Source organism: Cygnus atratus, chromosome 2 (genome assembly GCF_013377495.2).
Source record: "Cygnus atratus isolate AKBS03 ecotype Queensland, Australia chromosome 2, CAtr_DNAZoo_HiC_assembly, whole genome shotgun sequence".
NCBI classification, from domain to species: domain Eukaryota; kingdom Metazoa; phylum Chordata; class Aves; order Anseriformes; family Anatidae; genus Cygnus; species Cygnus atratus.
The window spans coordinates 138,253,790-138,272,980 of record NC_066363.1 but is presented as its reverse complement, the minus strand read 5'-3'; the positions used below and the strand labels follow the sequence as shown (position 1 = coordinate 138,272,980).

Sequence of the window (19,191 nt, the reverse complement as noted above, 5' to 3'; positions counted from 1 at the left end):
AGAAATAAACTCCTTGAGAACTCACCTGTTCTATTACTCAGCAGTAAAAGCAGTTACCATTTATATTAAGAGACATTAACCAGAATATTAAACTATTAAGAATATATAAGAAACTGTTAATAATTCCCTCATGATGAAATACAGTCCTTTTATTAATATTGCACCTATTACCTTAGGTGCATCACTGTACAAATATTACATTAACTACAAGTCACTGTTATATTTGTATTTCTTTTCCTAGCACTTCTGTTTCTGTTCTCCATGTGGAGGTATTATATCTTCTTCTTGTAAGAATTTGGCATATATTAATTCTAAAAAAGTGAATAATTATGTAAAGGCAGCAACGTTCTTTACTCCTCAGGTAATTTATCATACACCACATATGTGTCCATACTTTAAAACTGTCAAGGAGATCAAAGCAATATTCTTTGCAATAATACACTATACTCTATGAATAAGTCAGTACAATAGGTCTACTGTACATCAAAGATGAATTTATAAAAGAGTATAAAGCTAGGGCTTACAAATAAGTAAAAACACAACACTGGAGACCAGGCATGAAATTCTTTACAGAATATTAAAATACTTAAAAAAAAAAAAAAAAGATTTACACATAAATCATCACTACTTTATTATTTTTGTCTACAGTGCTCTTTACAACGTTGCACTATAAACCACCAAATACAGTCCGTTTGGAAATCACACCTTTAAAGTTTAAACTCAGAGTCGCTATTTGACGACTGCCTATATTTACGTAAACAAAGCATAAAACAGAGCACCACAATGCATTTTATTTTTGAGGCATGCTTAATCCTTCTATTTACCAAGAACTTCCAGTGAAATCAAGTTTCCTAACTAAGCTTAATGATGTTTTTAGTTGCTCAACAATCTTCAGGATTTGATCTAGTCAAATATTTGGAAAAGAGTAAGTTTTTTTTCACAGCTTAAATGCCGTTTTTCCCCTGCATTTTTCCCTCATTCTTCGATACAGATGAAAAACATTTTTCCAATGATAATCAAAGCCAGTATATATTCAGCGTATTTTCTCTTTATTCTTCCAGCTTTAAATATAGTTAGCTATTTCAAATGTGGTTTCCAGACAAAAGGGAAAAGAGATAACACAGACTGTCACCTATTTTCTGATACTTGGGCATTAACAGCAATTATTCATCTTATAGAGTAATAGATTATCATATTTAAACAAGAAATAAGATGCACATTTTAAAGAGGTGAATAATTAATTATTGGAAAAGATTAAGAATGATGACAATGGATTCTCTATCAGTGATTTATTACTTTTAGAAAATAACTTTTTAGAACATTTTAGAACATTTAGAACATTTTAAAATCCCTCAAAGATGAGTTAATTGAAGGAGGTCTTATAGTCTGAGTTAATTCTAGTTATGGTGATTTCCATTGTCACCTCAGTCAAGGATTCTATACAACTGTGTATCAGGAAAAAAAAAAAAGGTAGAAAAGCTAGTACACCTGCCAGGCTGCTTCCATTGTTAATACAGCTTTCCAAAGGACATCCTCTTCATTTGTCCAAATCAGTTTTAATTCAGTTTCTTTCAGCTTTAATGCTGATTACATGTCTCTTTCACAGGGCTTACTTGCCTGAAATTGCACCCCTATCTATTTTCCAATTAATACTGTAAACTTGATTTTGGCAATCTACCAGTTTTCATTAGAGTTTGTTAAATTCATAAATCAGTAAAAGTTCCAGTGGTTATTTCTACCTTAATTAGTGATTAAAATGGAACAAATCCAGTATCGATATTAATCCATCAAAGTACACCCAAGGCCTCCAACAAAACCCATGTATACTGATGAATAGGTTAATCCCTTAACGAAATCAAATGCATTATGATTGATAAAACAGTATTAAACTACATTTTCATGCTTGGGAAAAAATAACAGCAAGTGGATTGGCTTAAGTTATTTAATTTATTGATAATTTATTGATGAGGCACCTGCAATGATTTAATATAATTCTAACCTGCAATGTTAAACTGTTGAAAGGAGACAGTTAAGAACAGCCCTTGACACTTAAGAAGATCATAGTAGGCTGATCAGTACACTAAACAGGATTCTAAAAATCCTTATTATTTAAAACAATGCTGCTTATGTAGTAATAATAAAATATTCCAGAATTACAGCAACGTCAACTCTTCTGTTTCACTAGTAGAGCTAATCAATTACAACTACATTTTGATCATACCGTGTTCAAAACACAGTTTCAGAACTCTCTTTTTAATTGTAATGCTTTGATAAAAACTAACAAACATCAGTATAATGTCTCTAGCCCTACTAAACAATTTTTTTTCATGTCAGTAGAATCAGGGAGTCAAATTCACATTTAGTAGTAGTAGTTACGGTATGCTGAGTAACTGCAGTTTACCAGATTGAAGTACATCCGTAGGTTTTGAGATCCATATTCTGATCGTTTGAATTATTTAAAGGAAAATTCAGGCATAATATAAAAGATATTATCATTAAGGTATATTTTATTGAGAGAAGCTGGCAGCAAAGAACCTACTCTCTTCTAAATACTTTCTCAGATGACCGTGACAGAGTTAGTTTCCAGCATATTAACAGTATTAAATGTTCTTTGCAATCTTTCATCAATTATACTAACTATTCAGATGTCTTTGCAAAAAGCAAATATTAAACTTCTGAATACTGTCAAATCAAAATGTATTAAACTGTTGTCTAGCTTTGTTAGATAAACCAGTGATAAGAAGCAACTAGGAGAGATCTTCTGTTTTAAGCCTGAAGAGCAAAATTACAAATTCAGCTTTCAAGACTACCTTGAAAAACTTATTAGAACAGATTTTTAAGAATAACAAAAGTAAATAAAAGTAAAAACTTTGAAATATTTTAATACTGGCCTAATTTCAAGGTCAATATTCCCATTTTATAAACTGTAAAAACAGAGAGAGAAGAAATCCGAGAGATCCTCTCTAGCAGATGTGAAGTAGTACCCATGTTTTTGCAGAGAAGAAAAAACAGTATGGTGGTCATCTATGTTAGGAAAGATTTGCTGGTTGTAATCAAAAATAATTTCAGGATGTGACTTCTGCTCTACTTCCAGAGAAAGAAAGCTTTTATAAATCAAGGCCTAATTTTTTCAGGTTTCCGAAGTTATTGGTATGAACATAAAGTTATTACACACAGGAAGACTTGTAATTTTCTGTTTGCATGTTTTTTAAGGGGAGAAACTGAATATATAGGTCTTTTTTTGCGCCAGAAGACCTGGATTAGAAAGATTAATATAACAATATACATTACTAGAGTATAATTGTCCTAATTAGAATGGTAATGCAGTATTTTCTCATTTATTCACAGTATGGGTGCATTTTATCAAGAGTAAAATAATCCTCAAATAATCTACCAGTAGCTTCCAGTTGCCTTTTCAAACACTGAGAGTATATTATAAAAATACCTGTTAATAAGTAAAGGCATACTCTAAATAAATACTCTAAATTATAGATACATACCGATTCTCACAGAAGATTGTAAAGTACTTAAAACATGTACAAGGCACACGTTGTATGTTAGTTAGCATATATCACCAAAGATTAACGCATAGTCACTTCATATCTAGAGTGAAATCCAGAATGAAACTATGCTGAAAATGTATCTGTTGTAATACTGCTGATTCCTACAGTAATAGGAATGATTTGGTACGAGTCAACAGCAAAACAGGAAAAAGGCAATCGTTGCACTCATTCCCTTCCCTTCAGAAAATGAACAACAATGTTCACAGCCAGACACGTAATGACATTGCTGTAAGTTTTTTATTTTGATAAAAAATGAGCTGCTTACATGAGTTTTTTGTGTTGGACTGAATGCTAAGTGGATTACTGCTTTTCCATGTCTTGAACCTAATATTCTTAATTTTATTTAAAACTCAGATTTAGACCATTGTGCTGCCACAGCTGGCTGGGGGAGGAAATGCACAAAATGAAATTTCCCATTTGTCTAAAAACCTGAAAAATAACCGCTGCACTCTAAAGGTCAGATGTCTATGAACACATCAGAACAGGCAACTGTGTCCAGTTCTGGACTCTATAGTATGAGAGGGACATGGAGTTACTGGAGCGAGTCCAGCAGAAGACTACTAAGATGATCAGGGGACTGGAGCATCTGTCATATGGGAAGAGGCTGAGAGAGCTGGGCCTGATTAGCCTTGAGAAGAGAAGACTGAGAGGGGATTTTATCAATGTGTATAGCATTCTGAAGGGAGGGTGTCCAGAAGATGGGGCCAGACTCTTTACAGTGGTGCCCAGCAACACAAGAGGCAATGGGCTCAAAGGGAAACACAGGAAGTTCCAGCTGATTATGAGAAAACACTTTACTGTGAGGGCAACAGAGCACTGGAATAGGTTGTCCAGAGAGGTTGTGGAGTCTTTTTTTCTGGAGATATTCAAAACCTGTCTGGATGGGCATCCTGGGCAATGTGTTCTAGGTGACATCGATTGACAGGGAGATTGGACCAAATGATCTCCAGAGGTCCCTTCCAACTCCAACTAATCTGGGATTCTGTAACTGTAAGCTCACTGTATTTCTGGTCTTCATTACCTGATGGTTTAATAACTTATCCATTAGTTTATCATAATCAAGTATAGATTATGATAATAGATTATAACTTATTGTGTGAAATTTTACACTTAATGTTCATACATGTGCATATAGTCATGGGCTAAAGGCAGGGATCCAAAAAAATGTTTACTATAACCGTGATATTTTAAAAAGATAAATTAGTAGCATTTCATTAGATTATTGCTGGATTTTGATTACTGGAAAATTTAGACAAAATTTTATTATATAGCTTAAGATTTTTCAAATCGACTTAGAAACAGAAATGTATTTGGTTTTGAATGCAACATCCACTGCCACATGAACCCACACACTCTTGGAGACCCCTGCGTTTCCCTATAAAACATTAACAATGTTGACTAAGCAGCAGGAATGAATGTGCATTTACGTAAAATTTATGTAAGAAAATCAGTCCTATTTTCAGCATGTGAGACACGTGTAATATGTACCTAATGCAAAACATCAAGAGAAAAATGTTTTCCTTCCAGTAACTGGTGTCAAGCAGGTCATATCCCTTTATGGTACAAACATCTGTTGGGTGTGAATTAATTTCAGTGGCATAGGTTTTCTTAATGAGCGATGTGCCAAAATTGTAATACAATGTGGATAGCCACCTGCTTTCAATCTGCTTAAATCCAGTTCCTTGAAAAGCTACATTCCATCTCTTTCCTAGGTATGTCCTCATTTACACGCACAAAAAAGGCAACTGAAACATTACTTATATAATAGTGACAATTCAGCTGAAACTCCAAAGTCATCAGGAATGTCACTGTTCTGACACTGAGTTACCAAATTTGTAAATGCTAAACTTGCTTGCCTAATGGATACTCCCCTTTTTTTTTTCCTTTAAAAAGGAAGAACAAACAAGCTCTTCAACTCCTTCTGCATCAGCCATTAAAAGATTGCTTTCTTTCCAATCATACAGGTTAAATATTCAAGAGAAAGCTCTCTGGACGTGAGCCCCAGTTAGGTGCAATTGAGAGAAGGGGCTTTGAGAAACCTGCTGGTTCTCTGAAGTTCTTTCACAGCTGAGACCTGAGGGACCAAGGAGTAACATACCAGCAGTAGATTCCCTTTTCAAAAGTAATTCTGTGCTCTTTGATTTCTACCAAGACAGAGGTCGTTATCAATTGGTACTTTGTTTGTTTTCCTAAGATAAAAACTTGATGCGTGATAATCGGAAAGGAAAAAAAAGGGGGTTGGGGGGAGCTCTTTGCTACAGTTTATTACAGGTGATTAATTTTTTCAAGAGTTTCAAAGGTAACTGGGCAAATCCATGAGTAAAAAAAAAACCACAACTCTGAAGACTATCAATTACAAAGACATCACCAGTACCTCTGCAAGTGCCTGAGCTGCAAATTACTCAGAAAATATTATAGGATGCATAATTAATGCAACTGTTCTTCTATTCTTTCCAAGGCATTAGCTAACATAGGGCTCAATGAGCCTCAGTTTAACCCACAACAGCCATTACTATATCAGTTCTATATGATGTACCTTATATCAATTATATTTACATAGTCATTTCAATCATATTCATCTGTTAATGGGCCTGAAATTTTTCTATTAGCTTGTTTCTAAATTCTGTGCAGGAAGTTCAAACAGTATTGATGAACATGATAAAGGAAGTACTTGTAAAATTTTAGGGTACTTACAAAAACAGGAAGACAGAGTTAGAAAACTGTAATGGTGCTTTCTAGAATTAACAAAATAAAACAACCAAAAAAACAGTGACTAATACGGTGCAAAAGGAATAAGTATGTTATCCCTTCCAAAGGATGATACAGGAAAGCAAGCAAGCAAGCAAACAAACAAAAAACACTCTTTGAATAAGAACAAATCTGCAAATGAAACCAGTAAGGACCAAAGAAAATGTTCAGACGTGTTTTTTCACTGTAGCCTAAGCTCAGAAGTAAATCTACAGAAGGTATTACCATATTCGGAAGAATTTTTCTTCCTGTGTGAGAAACAACACAAGTCAAATATTGTCAGAAAACACAAAACTGTATTTATCCTTGCTTTCGTCACTTAATTTCTAAACCAGAAGAAATATACGTAATGAAAGACTGGTGATCTGCAAATGAATATCAAAAGTGGGTCAAGACTACTGGAAGTCAAGACACTTGTGTATGGATTTCTGAAAGAGAGCAGACCGTAGGAGACCAAGAAGAAAGAAAGAAGAAAGAAGAAAAGAATGTTACATTAGAGCTTTATGACTTAAAGGATTTTTTTGTTTGTTTGTTTTTGTTTTTGTTTTCCTGTGGGATACTGGGCAGAATACATACATAGATCAAAGATCACCCCCATTTCTGGTTTGCTTAATGATGTGGTTCATCCCTGCCCCCTTAAAATATGTTTTTTATTTTGTTAAAAAGTATAAATATTTAATTTGCTTGAAAACACTGGTTTCAAAAAATAGACATGTGTTATTCTTTATATATGGTTGTTTTTAAAGGAGATTTAATATGATGATTGCTTGATATTAATGAATAACAAAACTAATTACTGTTGGTAAATCCACATGCCCCAGGCATTCTTAATATGCTGACGTTCCTCTTTATCTAATAAAAAAGGATTTAGCTGCTTAATGATTTTTAGTCTTCAGAGAACGCAATTCACTAATTTTTCCCATTTGAACTAAGTGTGGCATAGTTTTTGAAACCCAGGGCAGACGAATGAAATTCATTAAACCCAAACCCACAAAACTAGAAATTTATTGGGGCTGAATGAATGAATATATGAAAAATCACTGAAATGACCTGAGCTGAAAATCTTGTCACATCCTGTGGCAGTGTTCTTTCTACACCAAAGGAGATTTTTTCCAACATTCAAACTTCAGTGTTTCATTTCAAACTATATAACTCCTTCCATATCTCTATAATTCTTTTTAAAGCTCCAGATGATTCTATTTCAGCCTTGATGTTTGCACTTCTCAAATATTTGTGGATTCACAGCTCCAAAACTTTCACTTTGTCATCTTAGAGCCAAGGTATATGCATTTGACTCTTAAGTTCCACCCTCTGCCTCCCAATAAATCAGTGCCCCAGAATTCCCAAATACTTTTGTTGTCTTTCTTGCAATATTGGTTAGTTGCAAATGGCTGCTTGCTGGAAGAGCTGTCAACAGCCCACATAGCTGGCATCCTTGGGTGCTCACCTTGCTGGAGAAAGAATCAGTAAGGGAGGCCTACAGGTGAAAGAAGCAGCACAAGAGACAATCCTTATATATCCATAGCTTTTACTTGGACATTTACCTCCATTTGGAGAAACTACTGGCTCTGGGAAAATGCAAAGCATTGCTAAGAATCAAAAAAGATAAATAAAGCTAAGTTTAATGAGCTTTTGTCTGACATGCTTAGCCCTGCCTCAGAATCCACAAAGCAGGTATCTAACAGATCACCCAATTGCCTTCTGTGATTAAACAGACGGATATGTGGACAAGGGTAGACCAGGACATTTCATGTACCTCAACTCTGACAAGGCCTTTAACACTTTTAACACAATGTATCTTGCATCCAAGTTAGGACATTATGGTCTGGATGGGTGAACAACCAGACTGATAAAAAAACTTGTTGAATGACTGAGCTCAGAGGGTATTCATTCATGGAAGATGGTGATATGTCCATCATATTTATCTGAGAAGGCATGGCAGTCCAGTGAAGTTCCCACTGACTGGAAGAGGAAAAACATAACCTCCAATTTTACAAAAGGAAAATAGGAAGACTCGGGGAACTACAGACCTTGACTGTATATATCAACTCCAGAGGTCCTGCCCAGCCTAATTTATTCCATGATTCTATCCTACCTTAAGATTAAAAGCAACTCAACCATAACTATCCATATACGCATAACTGTGTTTAAACAGATAGTATCAGGATACAAATAAAATTAGACATATCTAATAATACAACGCTATCTCTTCTTCTGACTTTTGCTTTAAAGAAGACCTCATACTCTAAAAATGGCTTCCTGAAAACATGCTAAACACAGCATCTTTAAATGGGGTTGAACAGCTTCCCTGAAGGAAAAATGCACAATCTAGATTATTATTTTAATTAGTAATAATGGGTGTGCCTAAAGGAAAGCCAAGCAGACAGTCATTGCCTTAAGTCAGTGTCATACAAAATCTCATTCCTAATGTGAGTTCCAATCTAACTTCGGTTTGTCTCCCCAGCCTGGTGCTCAAAAGTCCATTCAGACCTCAAAGTTCTCTAAACCTTGTCACTAGATACTGTGTATTCTATACGCTGGATTGTTTTTTCTTAAAAACAAAAATAAATTAAAGCAAAATCCTTACTAGCAATGCAGAATTTTCAGTCTGCTGGACACCTTAGGGTACAAGAATTTTTGCAACATTCATTGGCCACGGTCAGATCGGTATAAATTCAAAAGTATTTCTAGGAGGTCTTTCACTATTTTCCCTGCAGTGTTTTTAAAGTGGTATCAGTGAATTAAAAAAAGTGAAGAATTTACCATTCTTGTTCTATTCACAGTTTTAGGCATCTCTTGAATCCTACAGTTCCTGTTACAGTTCACTTTTCAGTACTGAAGTTCAGTTTTTGACAGATACTCAACGAAATTTTTGACAGGTATGTATCTCAGTCTTTTCATTATTTTAGCAGATAGAAGTACATTCAGTAAAACTCTGATTTCTTTTACAGTCAGCTATCTCAAGAAATTCAAGGCACTGCTTTTTCCCCTTTCCTTTTCAGAAATTCCGGTGGGCAATGTTCACATACTTTTGTATGTGCGGTTGCTCATTTATTCATGAGTCCCCAAAGAGATGCACTGAATGGGCATAGGTTCTTAATACCCTTGAAAACAACTGAACAAATGCTTAATGCAAATAGTTCAGTAATGTAAATTCATGTACAAATACCAAACCTGCATTATTAAAAAAAAACATAATAACATATTCTCTAGAATTAAAATATTCTATACATTTCAACTATAAAATAATCACTGCCATGTTACCTTGTGGCAGGTTTGGAAGACAGCTTTCATACAATACTATTTGGAACTGCAAGCTTTCTTGCTTTCTCCATTTCATTTTTTACCTTCCTATGGAAAATTAAAAAAACGAGAGGGTGGTCAAATACTGGAACAGGATCCCCAGGCAGTGGTCATGGCACTGAGCCTGCCAGAGTTCAAGAAGCATTTGGACAATACTCTCAGACACATGGTCAGAATTTTTGGGTGGTCCTTTGGGGACCCAGGAGTTAGACTTGATGATCCTTGTGGGTCTCTTCCAACTCGGGATATTCTATGATTCTATTATTCTAAATACAATTTCTTTTGCTGATTTCTACTATTCTATTAACCTTGTTTATGCATTTAATAAAAATAGTGGTGAGAATCCTCACATGCTACAAACCAGAAGCTCTAAATCTGGAAAGCTAATAGGCACTTTTGGGAAAAAACAAATAAAAAAACCAAACACACCTTAAAGCTATTTCTATTAATCACCTTGCTGAATAAGGATGCGTTAAATGCAAATGCAAGAACAACACTGCAGCAGGAGAAGCAGAGCCCAGGTTCTGTGTATCACTCTGACCTGCATAACAATCTAGGTAATTTGTAGTACTGTAGGAAAACCTTTAGAGGTTGGATAACTTCAGCTCAATTTTTCTCTTAAAAAAATGAGACAGGACACAAGAGGTGTTTGAGGAACTGGCCAGTGCCACTGCTGAGATTCTCTTTATCTCTTTTGAAAGTTTGTGCTGTTTGGGAGAGTCTTTGACAGCTGGAAACAGTAATTCTCATGTCTAACTTCAAAAAAGAGCAAGGAGAAGGATCCAGGAAACTACCAGATAGTCAGCTACATAATAGTGTCTGGGAAGGTGACAGAAAAACAAACAAACAAACAAACAAACCTTTTACAGAAACCAGTTCCAGGTACTAGAAGGGAAAGCAAGTGTTTAGGAACAAACAACACAAATATACCAGATGCAAATCATGCCTGACCACAACCTGATTGCCTTCTATCACGAGATGATTGGTTCTGTGGATAGAGTACTGACTGTCATCTGCTTTGACCTTAGCAAGTTTGGACAGTCTTCCACAGCATGCTCTTACCCAAACTGGTAAGTGTTAACTGAATGGGTGGACTACAAGGTGGGTAAAAACCAAACAGGACCACTAAAATCAGAGAGTAATGGTAAGTGTTCCAAAGTCTAGCTGAAGTCTGGTTACAGATTGACTTGTCCTCAAGGTTTTATGATGTTTGATGTTTTTATTATTGACCCTAGCAGTGATACAGACAACATACCCAGGGAAAGTCCACAGATGACAGCAAATTGAGGGGAGTGGTTGATACATTGAAAGGTGGGCTGTTAATCAGAGGGACATTGACAAAATGGAGGAACGGTTTGACAGAAACCTCATAAAGTTCAAAGGTAAATGTAAGGTCCTGTACCTGAGATGGAACAACCCCAAACAACAAATACAGTTTTGAGGCCAACTGTTACAGAGCAGCAGAGAAAAGAACTCAAGGGTCCTACTAGACAACAAACTGAACATGGGACAGTGGCATGACCCTGTAGTGATGAAGGATAATCACTTATTGGGCAGCAGAGCCAGAAGATCAGAGGTGAGATTACTTCTCTTTTGTTAGTTACTTGTTGAGTTCACATCTAGAGTACTGTCTCTAGCTTTGAGCTCAATAGCAGAAGAAACAGATTGACAAACTTGAGCAGGCAGAGAATCATCAAGAAGGTTAGCAGGTGGTTAGCATGTATCAAAGGATATATAAGGACAAGGTGAGAGGGCTGGGTGTGTTTAGACAGAAGAAGAGAAGGCTGAGTATGGTGAAGAGAAATCAAATTGCTGTTTCCAGTTACCTAAAGTAGCGTTATGAAGAAGATGAAGTCACACTTGTTCTTTAGTCTGAAATGAAACACTGAAAGGCAGTGATTAATAGCTGCATCAAGCAAAGTGGATATAAACACAGAACTTCGCCAGAATGAGGGTAGTTGAGCACAGGGAATTTACCAGACACATAATTCAACCTCCATTTCTGGAGATATAGAAAGATTTAACTGGACAATGCATTGAAAAGCCTGACTTTAGTCTTGTTTCGAGAAAAAGAATGGCATCCAGAGATGTCTCCCAACCAAAGCTAAGTTTTGATTCTTGCAATGAAATAATTAGCAGGTGTGAAGTATAAATAGTTACGTGTGGGCTCCACACTTGGTTCACTGAGATGAAAACAGCAGCATACAGTGTATTATGTTTCTCTCTGCTGACTAAAGAAACATTATGAAGATAATAATATATATGCATATATTAGAGGATGGGGTAGCTTCATATAGGCACATGTGACCGCAGAACAGTGAAGAAACAAATGGACAGAAGAGTAAACAAGTAAAATACTGGATTTAAGATTTTCACTACAGTGAATCAAGGTACAGTTTTAAAACTTATTAATGAGAAGGGAACCACCACCTTGAGCCAGAAATATTCTCATTACTCACTACAGGAGACCTCAATAATGCCAGGGAGATAATAATGAAGGATAAATATGTATCTTAGGATGTAGTCAACAAAAAGCTTAATGAAATAATTTAGTAAATTACATTTAAGCTTGCATGGTCCACATCAGTAGTGCAGCAGTTCTGCACAGTGTCAACTCAAAATTAAAGTTTTTGGCAGCCATTGAAATCTTTTGATTCTATCCATTCCGCTGACAGTGGGAAAACAGTGCTTCATGAAGTATTGAAGATATTCCCGTACATACTTATAATATTCATATCCAAAAGAGACCCTGCGTCTGCAAAGTATCCAAGGAAGAGAAAGATACATTGCATTTCCTTACTACATCACTCCTGTTTCAACATGGTAATGGAATACCCTTTATTTACCGTATACTTGGGAAGGAATAAAGGAGGGAGCATGATGTGATACCTACATTAGCAGGATATAAACAACTTCTGGGGTTTTGACAGGGTGAGGAGAGAGGAACATAAGCAATTTGGCTTCTCTAAATCATTTCCCATTTCCACCCAGACTCACATGCATGCTGAATCTGTGTGGGCAGGAAAAAGGAATAGTTTCTCCAGCTATTCCCTTAGGTAGACTTTTGGAAAGGACAAGTTGATTGTGTCTTGCCTCTTTAACTCTCTCCTTAACTCTTCTTATTTGTGAAGATTTCTCAGTGGGTCCCAACAGCCATTCCAGTGGAGTTGGTGCCTTGTCACATATTGACGTCTACTGTCTTTAAAAGATGCTGTCAACCTGACTACACTTTGGTATGAAGATAAGCAATAGATAGTTTTTCTTAGGGCAAAGTTCTCACTTTCTTTTCTCTTGTATTTTTTTTTTTTTTTGGACCGACCCAAAAGTTTAATTATTTAAACTCACAATTCTGTCACTGTTAATGACTAGTCTTCTACACAAGCTGAAGTATTGACTTCCAGAAATAAACAAGAACGTCAAATTCAAGAGATGGCTGCTGAACACTACAGGATTCCATTAAAAAATATAATAATTTTAATTATTTTTTTAAATTAATTATTCAGAAGATGATCCCTCGTGTTCCATCATCTCTCTCACTGAATAAGTACAAGAAGATTCAGAGATGGATTGAATCCTATGATCTTGAGTGAAGATACTTATGTGAGTAGTGGGTACCAGGCACAGAGAATATTTTACAATTTATTGGTTTTAATGAAGAACATAACTAGTGCATACAAATACGAATTCATGAGAAGATGCCAAAGCTTCAATAAAAATTAAACAACTCTAAAAAACTACTTTAAAATTTATTTTTTCATCATTTATATCAGATAATTCTCCTTCTACATAAGGTGTTGCAAAATAACCTCGGTCTAATTTACTGAATAATATTCTTATTAAAATAAGACCCTTCCTACTGTTAGAATATTAGAATGAGTTATAAGACTGATCAAACAAACAATAATAAAACATGCATTTCACTTACCTCTCTAATTTTGTCGCTGTAGATGATGTAAACACCTGCTCAGAGCTATGGTATTATAAAAAGAAATCAGCTGCAAACCAGGAAAAAACCTACCTCAGTGGCGGTACTGGAAGATTCCAGTCCAATCACATTGGCTTGTACCAACTGCTGAAGAAGTTGTACTTGAGCCACACTGAGGAAGAAATCCAGATTTGTTGTCATATTCACCTCCAAAGAATGACCACACACCAAAATTTCCTATGGAGAAAAGGGAAAATATTAGATAGCAGGTACTGGGCAAATAATTCTCAGCTTCTATGTAACTATGTATTGAAAATAAGGATTAGTAAAGCTCAGATATTTCTTCACTGAATAAATTCTAAGCATCCTAGCCACCTCCTAAGCTATTTCTTTTTTTTTTTTAAACGTTATTTTACATCTGCACTTCATCTGTGATGACCTTTTACGCAAAACATGAAGTTTTCAATTTTTACTTTCTATATGCATTATTTGTTACTTTCCAACTGTGCACATCTATTGCATTGTTGTAGTACACACATAATACCCTTTATGTTCCTGCATCAGTTTTGCTCTACCCAGGAGGTAGCTATTATGAAAAATATGCTTTGTGAGCTGACGGAAACTTACTGGCATCTTCCTTATATAAAATGTTTTAAATTCTTGAGATATAAACTATACCAAAAAGAGAGTCAATACCTTTTGTGTGTAACACGCTTCACAGACTAAGCATGAACAAGCTGACCCACAGACTGGTAAAAGTGATTGTTAAACCTGGAATAACTTTGAAGTACCCACAGTAATGACTGGGGAGTGGATGCTTTGTGGAAATTTGTGAGCTTGAAAACTTGGCTAAAAGAACACAGCTCAACTAGCTTCTTACAGACAGCATATACATTGCATTTTCAGACTTCTTTATGAGAAGCTTGTGAATACAACATTTTGTAATGTTGTACTATAGCACCTATTTTCAAAATCTTTCCATCACAATTTTTTTAAGGATTCAAATTTTCTGAACTGCAAACAAGCTTATCTACCTCTGGACAGGCTGCCTTTAATATTAAATGCCATACACAAATTCTTTCTCCAGCAGAGAGAAGACACTTCAGTTAACAATTAAGATTTTTTTTTTCTTTGCAGTTGGTGATGTCTGTATTTGAAAATTTACCACACCTGTGATTTAAAACAGTGAAACAGTAAAATATTAAGATTGTCCACATATTAAGAGTTCTGCTATTTCTGTTCACATTTTATACTAACCTCTGGGTGTAAATTTTCTGGACCATCAATTTTTGTAAAAATAATTGCAGGAGCTGCAGTTATTCGAACAGTGAAATCTGTTAAAATTGGAGTTAAAATGGCTCTCCTTTCCTGATGCCGCTTTATGCTAAAAGGAAAAAAAAAAAAAAAAGGATTAAATCACATTATAAATTGTTGAGAGTCAAAAACTTCTAATGTTTTCCTTTACATCCATTATGTAGCATAAAACTGCTTCAACAGTAGTTTGGCTTTCTGGTAGTTACTTCAATAAGCATTAAATATCATAAATCACACCTATTCCAATCTTGAAGGCAGGCTTCTTCCTTCATTTCATGGAAAAGATACGTCTAAATATTTGACTCTTCAATCTATCTCCAGTTAGACAACTGGCGCATTTGGCATTGCTTTTCTTTTGTTTAACCAAACTATACAAAATCATTTGAACAAAGATAAAAATGTTATTAGAAGTATTTTTCAAACATGCCTGTGGATGCCCTTCATTTTACAAATAACTGTCCTGAATCCTCCATAATACTTGAATTCATGCATTAAAACCCTGAGGTGAAAAAATTACAGTTGCTGCACACAACAACATAACTGACAGAAAATCAGAGATATGAAAAATGAAACTACCAAACATCATAAAAGTCTAGGATTTGCACATTTCATTTATAACAAATAAAGTCCAAAATATTTAAAATGCCTTAAAAATTGAGGGGTGACAGTCCTTCTGAACTGCTTCTTTCACTGCTTGTTCCTAGTTGGTACCTTTTCATCTAGATATTAACATTTGCTTGCCAAGAATATTTGTGCCATTAAACTTGATAATGACGTTTGTTTTCCAGCTGGGTATTTATTTTTTTCCTTTAACCAAATACAAAGCCTAGAGGTACAAGCTCATTATGGATGGACCGCTAATAGCTTATGACAACACATTCCAAATAGCCAGAATCTTCTGTGTCGGGTCAAATAAACTATTGCCACAAAATGCCATCTGAGAGCCTCTGATCGGGAAAAAAATAATGTAATGAGATCAAGATGGTGCTCAGCCCTTAAAAGAGGATACAGCTCGAATTCCTGGGACAGCCCTTCCATCACGATTGATTTTGGTAATTCTTTCTACCTATCATAACTTACAGAAATGCTAAATGTCTGCATTTCCCCAAGGAGAAATCTAGAAATTATTGAAAAGGTTATTGGTCTTAGGTAAATTTTCCAATGCCCATAGAATAAGAAATTATCAACTGTGAAACAATGCAAGTTAAACTACACACTAAATTATGCAAACTTATATTGCAATATAAAAGACCAAACCACACTGCCACGTAAAAAAAACCACAGAGAATATATCTATACAGAACTCTTCAGATACATCTACTTGTCAGATTGGTATACCTGTGTTAGACTTAATCTCATTCTATCTAGTAATGGAAATGTGGTGGTTCAGACATCATCACAAATTGCCCAAGTGAACCAGACACATGAACTATGTAATTATACAATCAGTTCTTACCATCAACTAGAATTACCTATATTAATGTCATTAAATGATATGGTTACATATCTGTCTATGTAGGAATCTCTTGACACATGTGGAACAGGTGATTAAAGTTCTTGATTAAGAACAGGTATCGATATAGATATTCTAGAATAAAGATAATAGTTCTGAAAAGGATTCTGTTGAAAAGCACATGATCGCAAATGTTGCTGGTTTGTTGGCCAACAGTTAGGCAGAAATGAAATGAAATAGATATCATAACATGACTAGAAGTCAGGCTTAGATATATTTCTAGCAAGACACGAAACCACAGATCGCAGTTTACTGCTTAGACTATTTTGATGCTTCAAATTTCACTAACAGTCTGAGAGTCCTCAGAACTTGTAGGAGGCATGGCAAACAATAAGGGAATGTAAACTGTCATATGGAGGTAGGCCTTAAGTCTTTTAAATTTATTTAGGACAACAATATACAGAAGTTAGCTAGCAGATGCTACAGATCATAGACCTATTATTTACTGAGCACAAGTGTAACAAACGTTTGTTTCAAATGACCGTCACAATCACTGCCAAGTTGGCTACACACTAGTTATAGCAATATGCTTAAAAGCAAGTTGATTTGTGACTGTGAGAAATTTACCATCTTACAGTAAAAACTTTAATATTTTGGTAAGCTGTTGCTCTGCTGGTCTACAATGATGGTTTCTGAAGCAAGATTAGTCTAATTAAATCCCCAAATTAAATGCAGACCAGTTTTTGGTTAGTGTACATCTTCAACTGAGAAAAGTGTCTTAGATTTTTCCAGGTCTACAAATGCTTCTCTCCCTGCCATCACCTTCATTTTAAATTTAAACCAGATGGCCTTCTTCCCAATTCCTACTTCCCCTTCACAATAGGATGAGAAAGAAATGCCTTCGTTTCCGAGGAAAATGGAACAGCTAAGTAGTAGAACAATTCTATGAGAGAGCACACATCTATATGTTAAAAAACTTCAATGGGAAGGGACATAACACTGCTAGTATGTATGATTTTGACAAATGAAACAGAGCTATAGAAACAAGCTATTTGTTAAACCCCAAATCTACAACTGGCTCTTTTCACCATTGTTCAAATTATTTCTCAGCTTATAAATATTCCAATTTCTTAATTTTCAAATGTTATTCTAGTAGGTACCCGGTACACTGCAACTTAGAGGACTTTTTTGGTAATATAGATTGGTTGCTGATTTATTTTTTATTTATTTTTTTAAATCATCCTTATGTGGTATTCCTGTCCTGCTCTACTTACTAGTTTCCACATTTCTAGTTGGTGAATTTGAAGCTCAGCCAAATCAAGTATTAGCAAAATAATTGTAAGTACAAACAGAAGGCAAACAGAGCACAGTAAATAATGAGGGGAGAGGATATGAGAAAGTGCACAAAAGGAACAAAGAAACAAATTCCACTTTGAATTATTAAGTCTTCCACACTGCACCTAAGTGCACCGTTAACTTAACACAGGTGTACGCCACATGAGCTTATGAAAAAACTTGATTGTGAAGAGCGTAATGATGGCTCTGTGTCTGCAGCACATTCATTCCATGGTTCATTTGTGCATCTGTTATATATTTGTCTCGGAAAAAAAAATAAAAAGGAAAAGCTAGTACTTTTAGAGATGTTAAAGCAGTTGATCATCTACACTTAAAAGTACTGCACATAGTACTTGAAAGTCCATATGTTAGCACAGAGCAACAAGGAAGCAAAACAGTTATGATAAGGTCTGGAGGTGCCTTTTACTCAGTGCTGAATTAGGACTATATCTGAATGATTATATGAACTCTGGTTATTGACTACAGATCCACATTGTAAAATCACAGGACAAAAATGGTCTCTGTCCTCAAAGGTTTACAATTTAAATCTAAGAAAAAACAGACCTGAAGACTGGGAAATAAAAGTAACAACTAACAGCATTGTAGGTAATGACATCAGTACAGTGGCAACGTTATAGCTGTTTTACGAGTTTTTCTATTACACTGTAATATAAATGATTTTTTTTGAGAAAAGATGACATTGCAATAATTTTGTGAATGTTCACAGGAGATGCCTTTAAACCTGTAGGATAACCTAGGAGTGAGCAAGAAAGTACTTTTTTGGAAATTAAATGCAGCAGCTCTGTTAACTGGAATGGTGAGGTTTGATGAGCACTGAGTGTACTTGAGTCAAAGCAAATGAAAGAAGACATACAAGGAGAAATGGATAGTTTAGAAGTACCTTGAAAGTAAAGACATATCTAATGATTAATGTAACAAAAAATGTTGTGGAGACAAGATAAAGAAATATGAAGAACAGAATTTTGTATTCAAAGCAACATTTGATTACATCAAATCATAGAATCATAGAATGGCTTGGGTTGGAAGGGACCTCAAAGATCATTTAGTTCCAACCCCCCTGCCATAGGCATGGATGCCACCCACTAGATCAGGGTGCTCAGGGCCTCATCTAACCTGGTCTTGAACACCTCCAGGGATGGAGCATCCACAACCCCTCTAGGCAACCTGTGCCAGTGCCTCAATGCTCTCTGAGTGAAAAATTTCCTCCTAACCTCTAATCTAAATTTCCCCTCTTTCAGTTTAAAACCATTCCCCCTCATCAGCATTTGATTACATCCACTCAGAAGTGCTTTGAATTTACATGAGGAGAAGGACTGCCAAAAAGATGATGTTGCACTAACAGAAGAGGTGTGATGATGTGAGACTGGAAAAGCTATGGAAGTGTACAATAAGGAATATAACTTGGCAATTTTATATGGAAACAAAATCCAAACAAACAACAAATACTGGCCAGTAAGAGATAAAACATGACCTAGATGTGAAACTTGGAAATGTCTGCCTTATTCCTAATTATCATTTTTTTCTTAATG

At 35.3% G+C, this 19,191-nt stretch overlaps 1 protein-coding gene across 1 annotated transcript in view; it reads right to left on the bottom strand.

Moving 5' to 3' along the window:
- Positions 1 to 19,191, bottom strand: part of VPS13B (vacuolar protein sorting 13 homolog B) — a 476,457-nt gene that overhangs the window by 147,821 nt on the left and 309,445 nt on the right. The window contains exons 32-33 of the mRNA XM_035546369.2: positions 14,797 to 14,923; positions 13,633 to 13,776 (exon numbers count right to left, since the gene is read on the bottom strand). Of these exons, the coding sequence (XP_035402262.1) occupies positions 13,633 to 13,776; positions 14,797 to 14,923 (271 nt within the window). The remainder of the gene's footprint in view (positions 1 to 13,632; positions 13,777 to 14,796; positions 14,924 to 19,191) is intronic.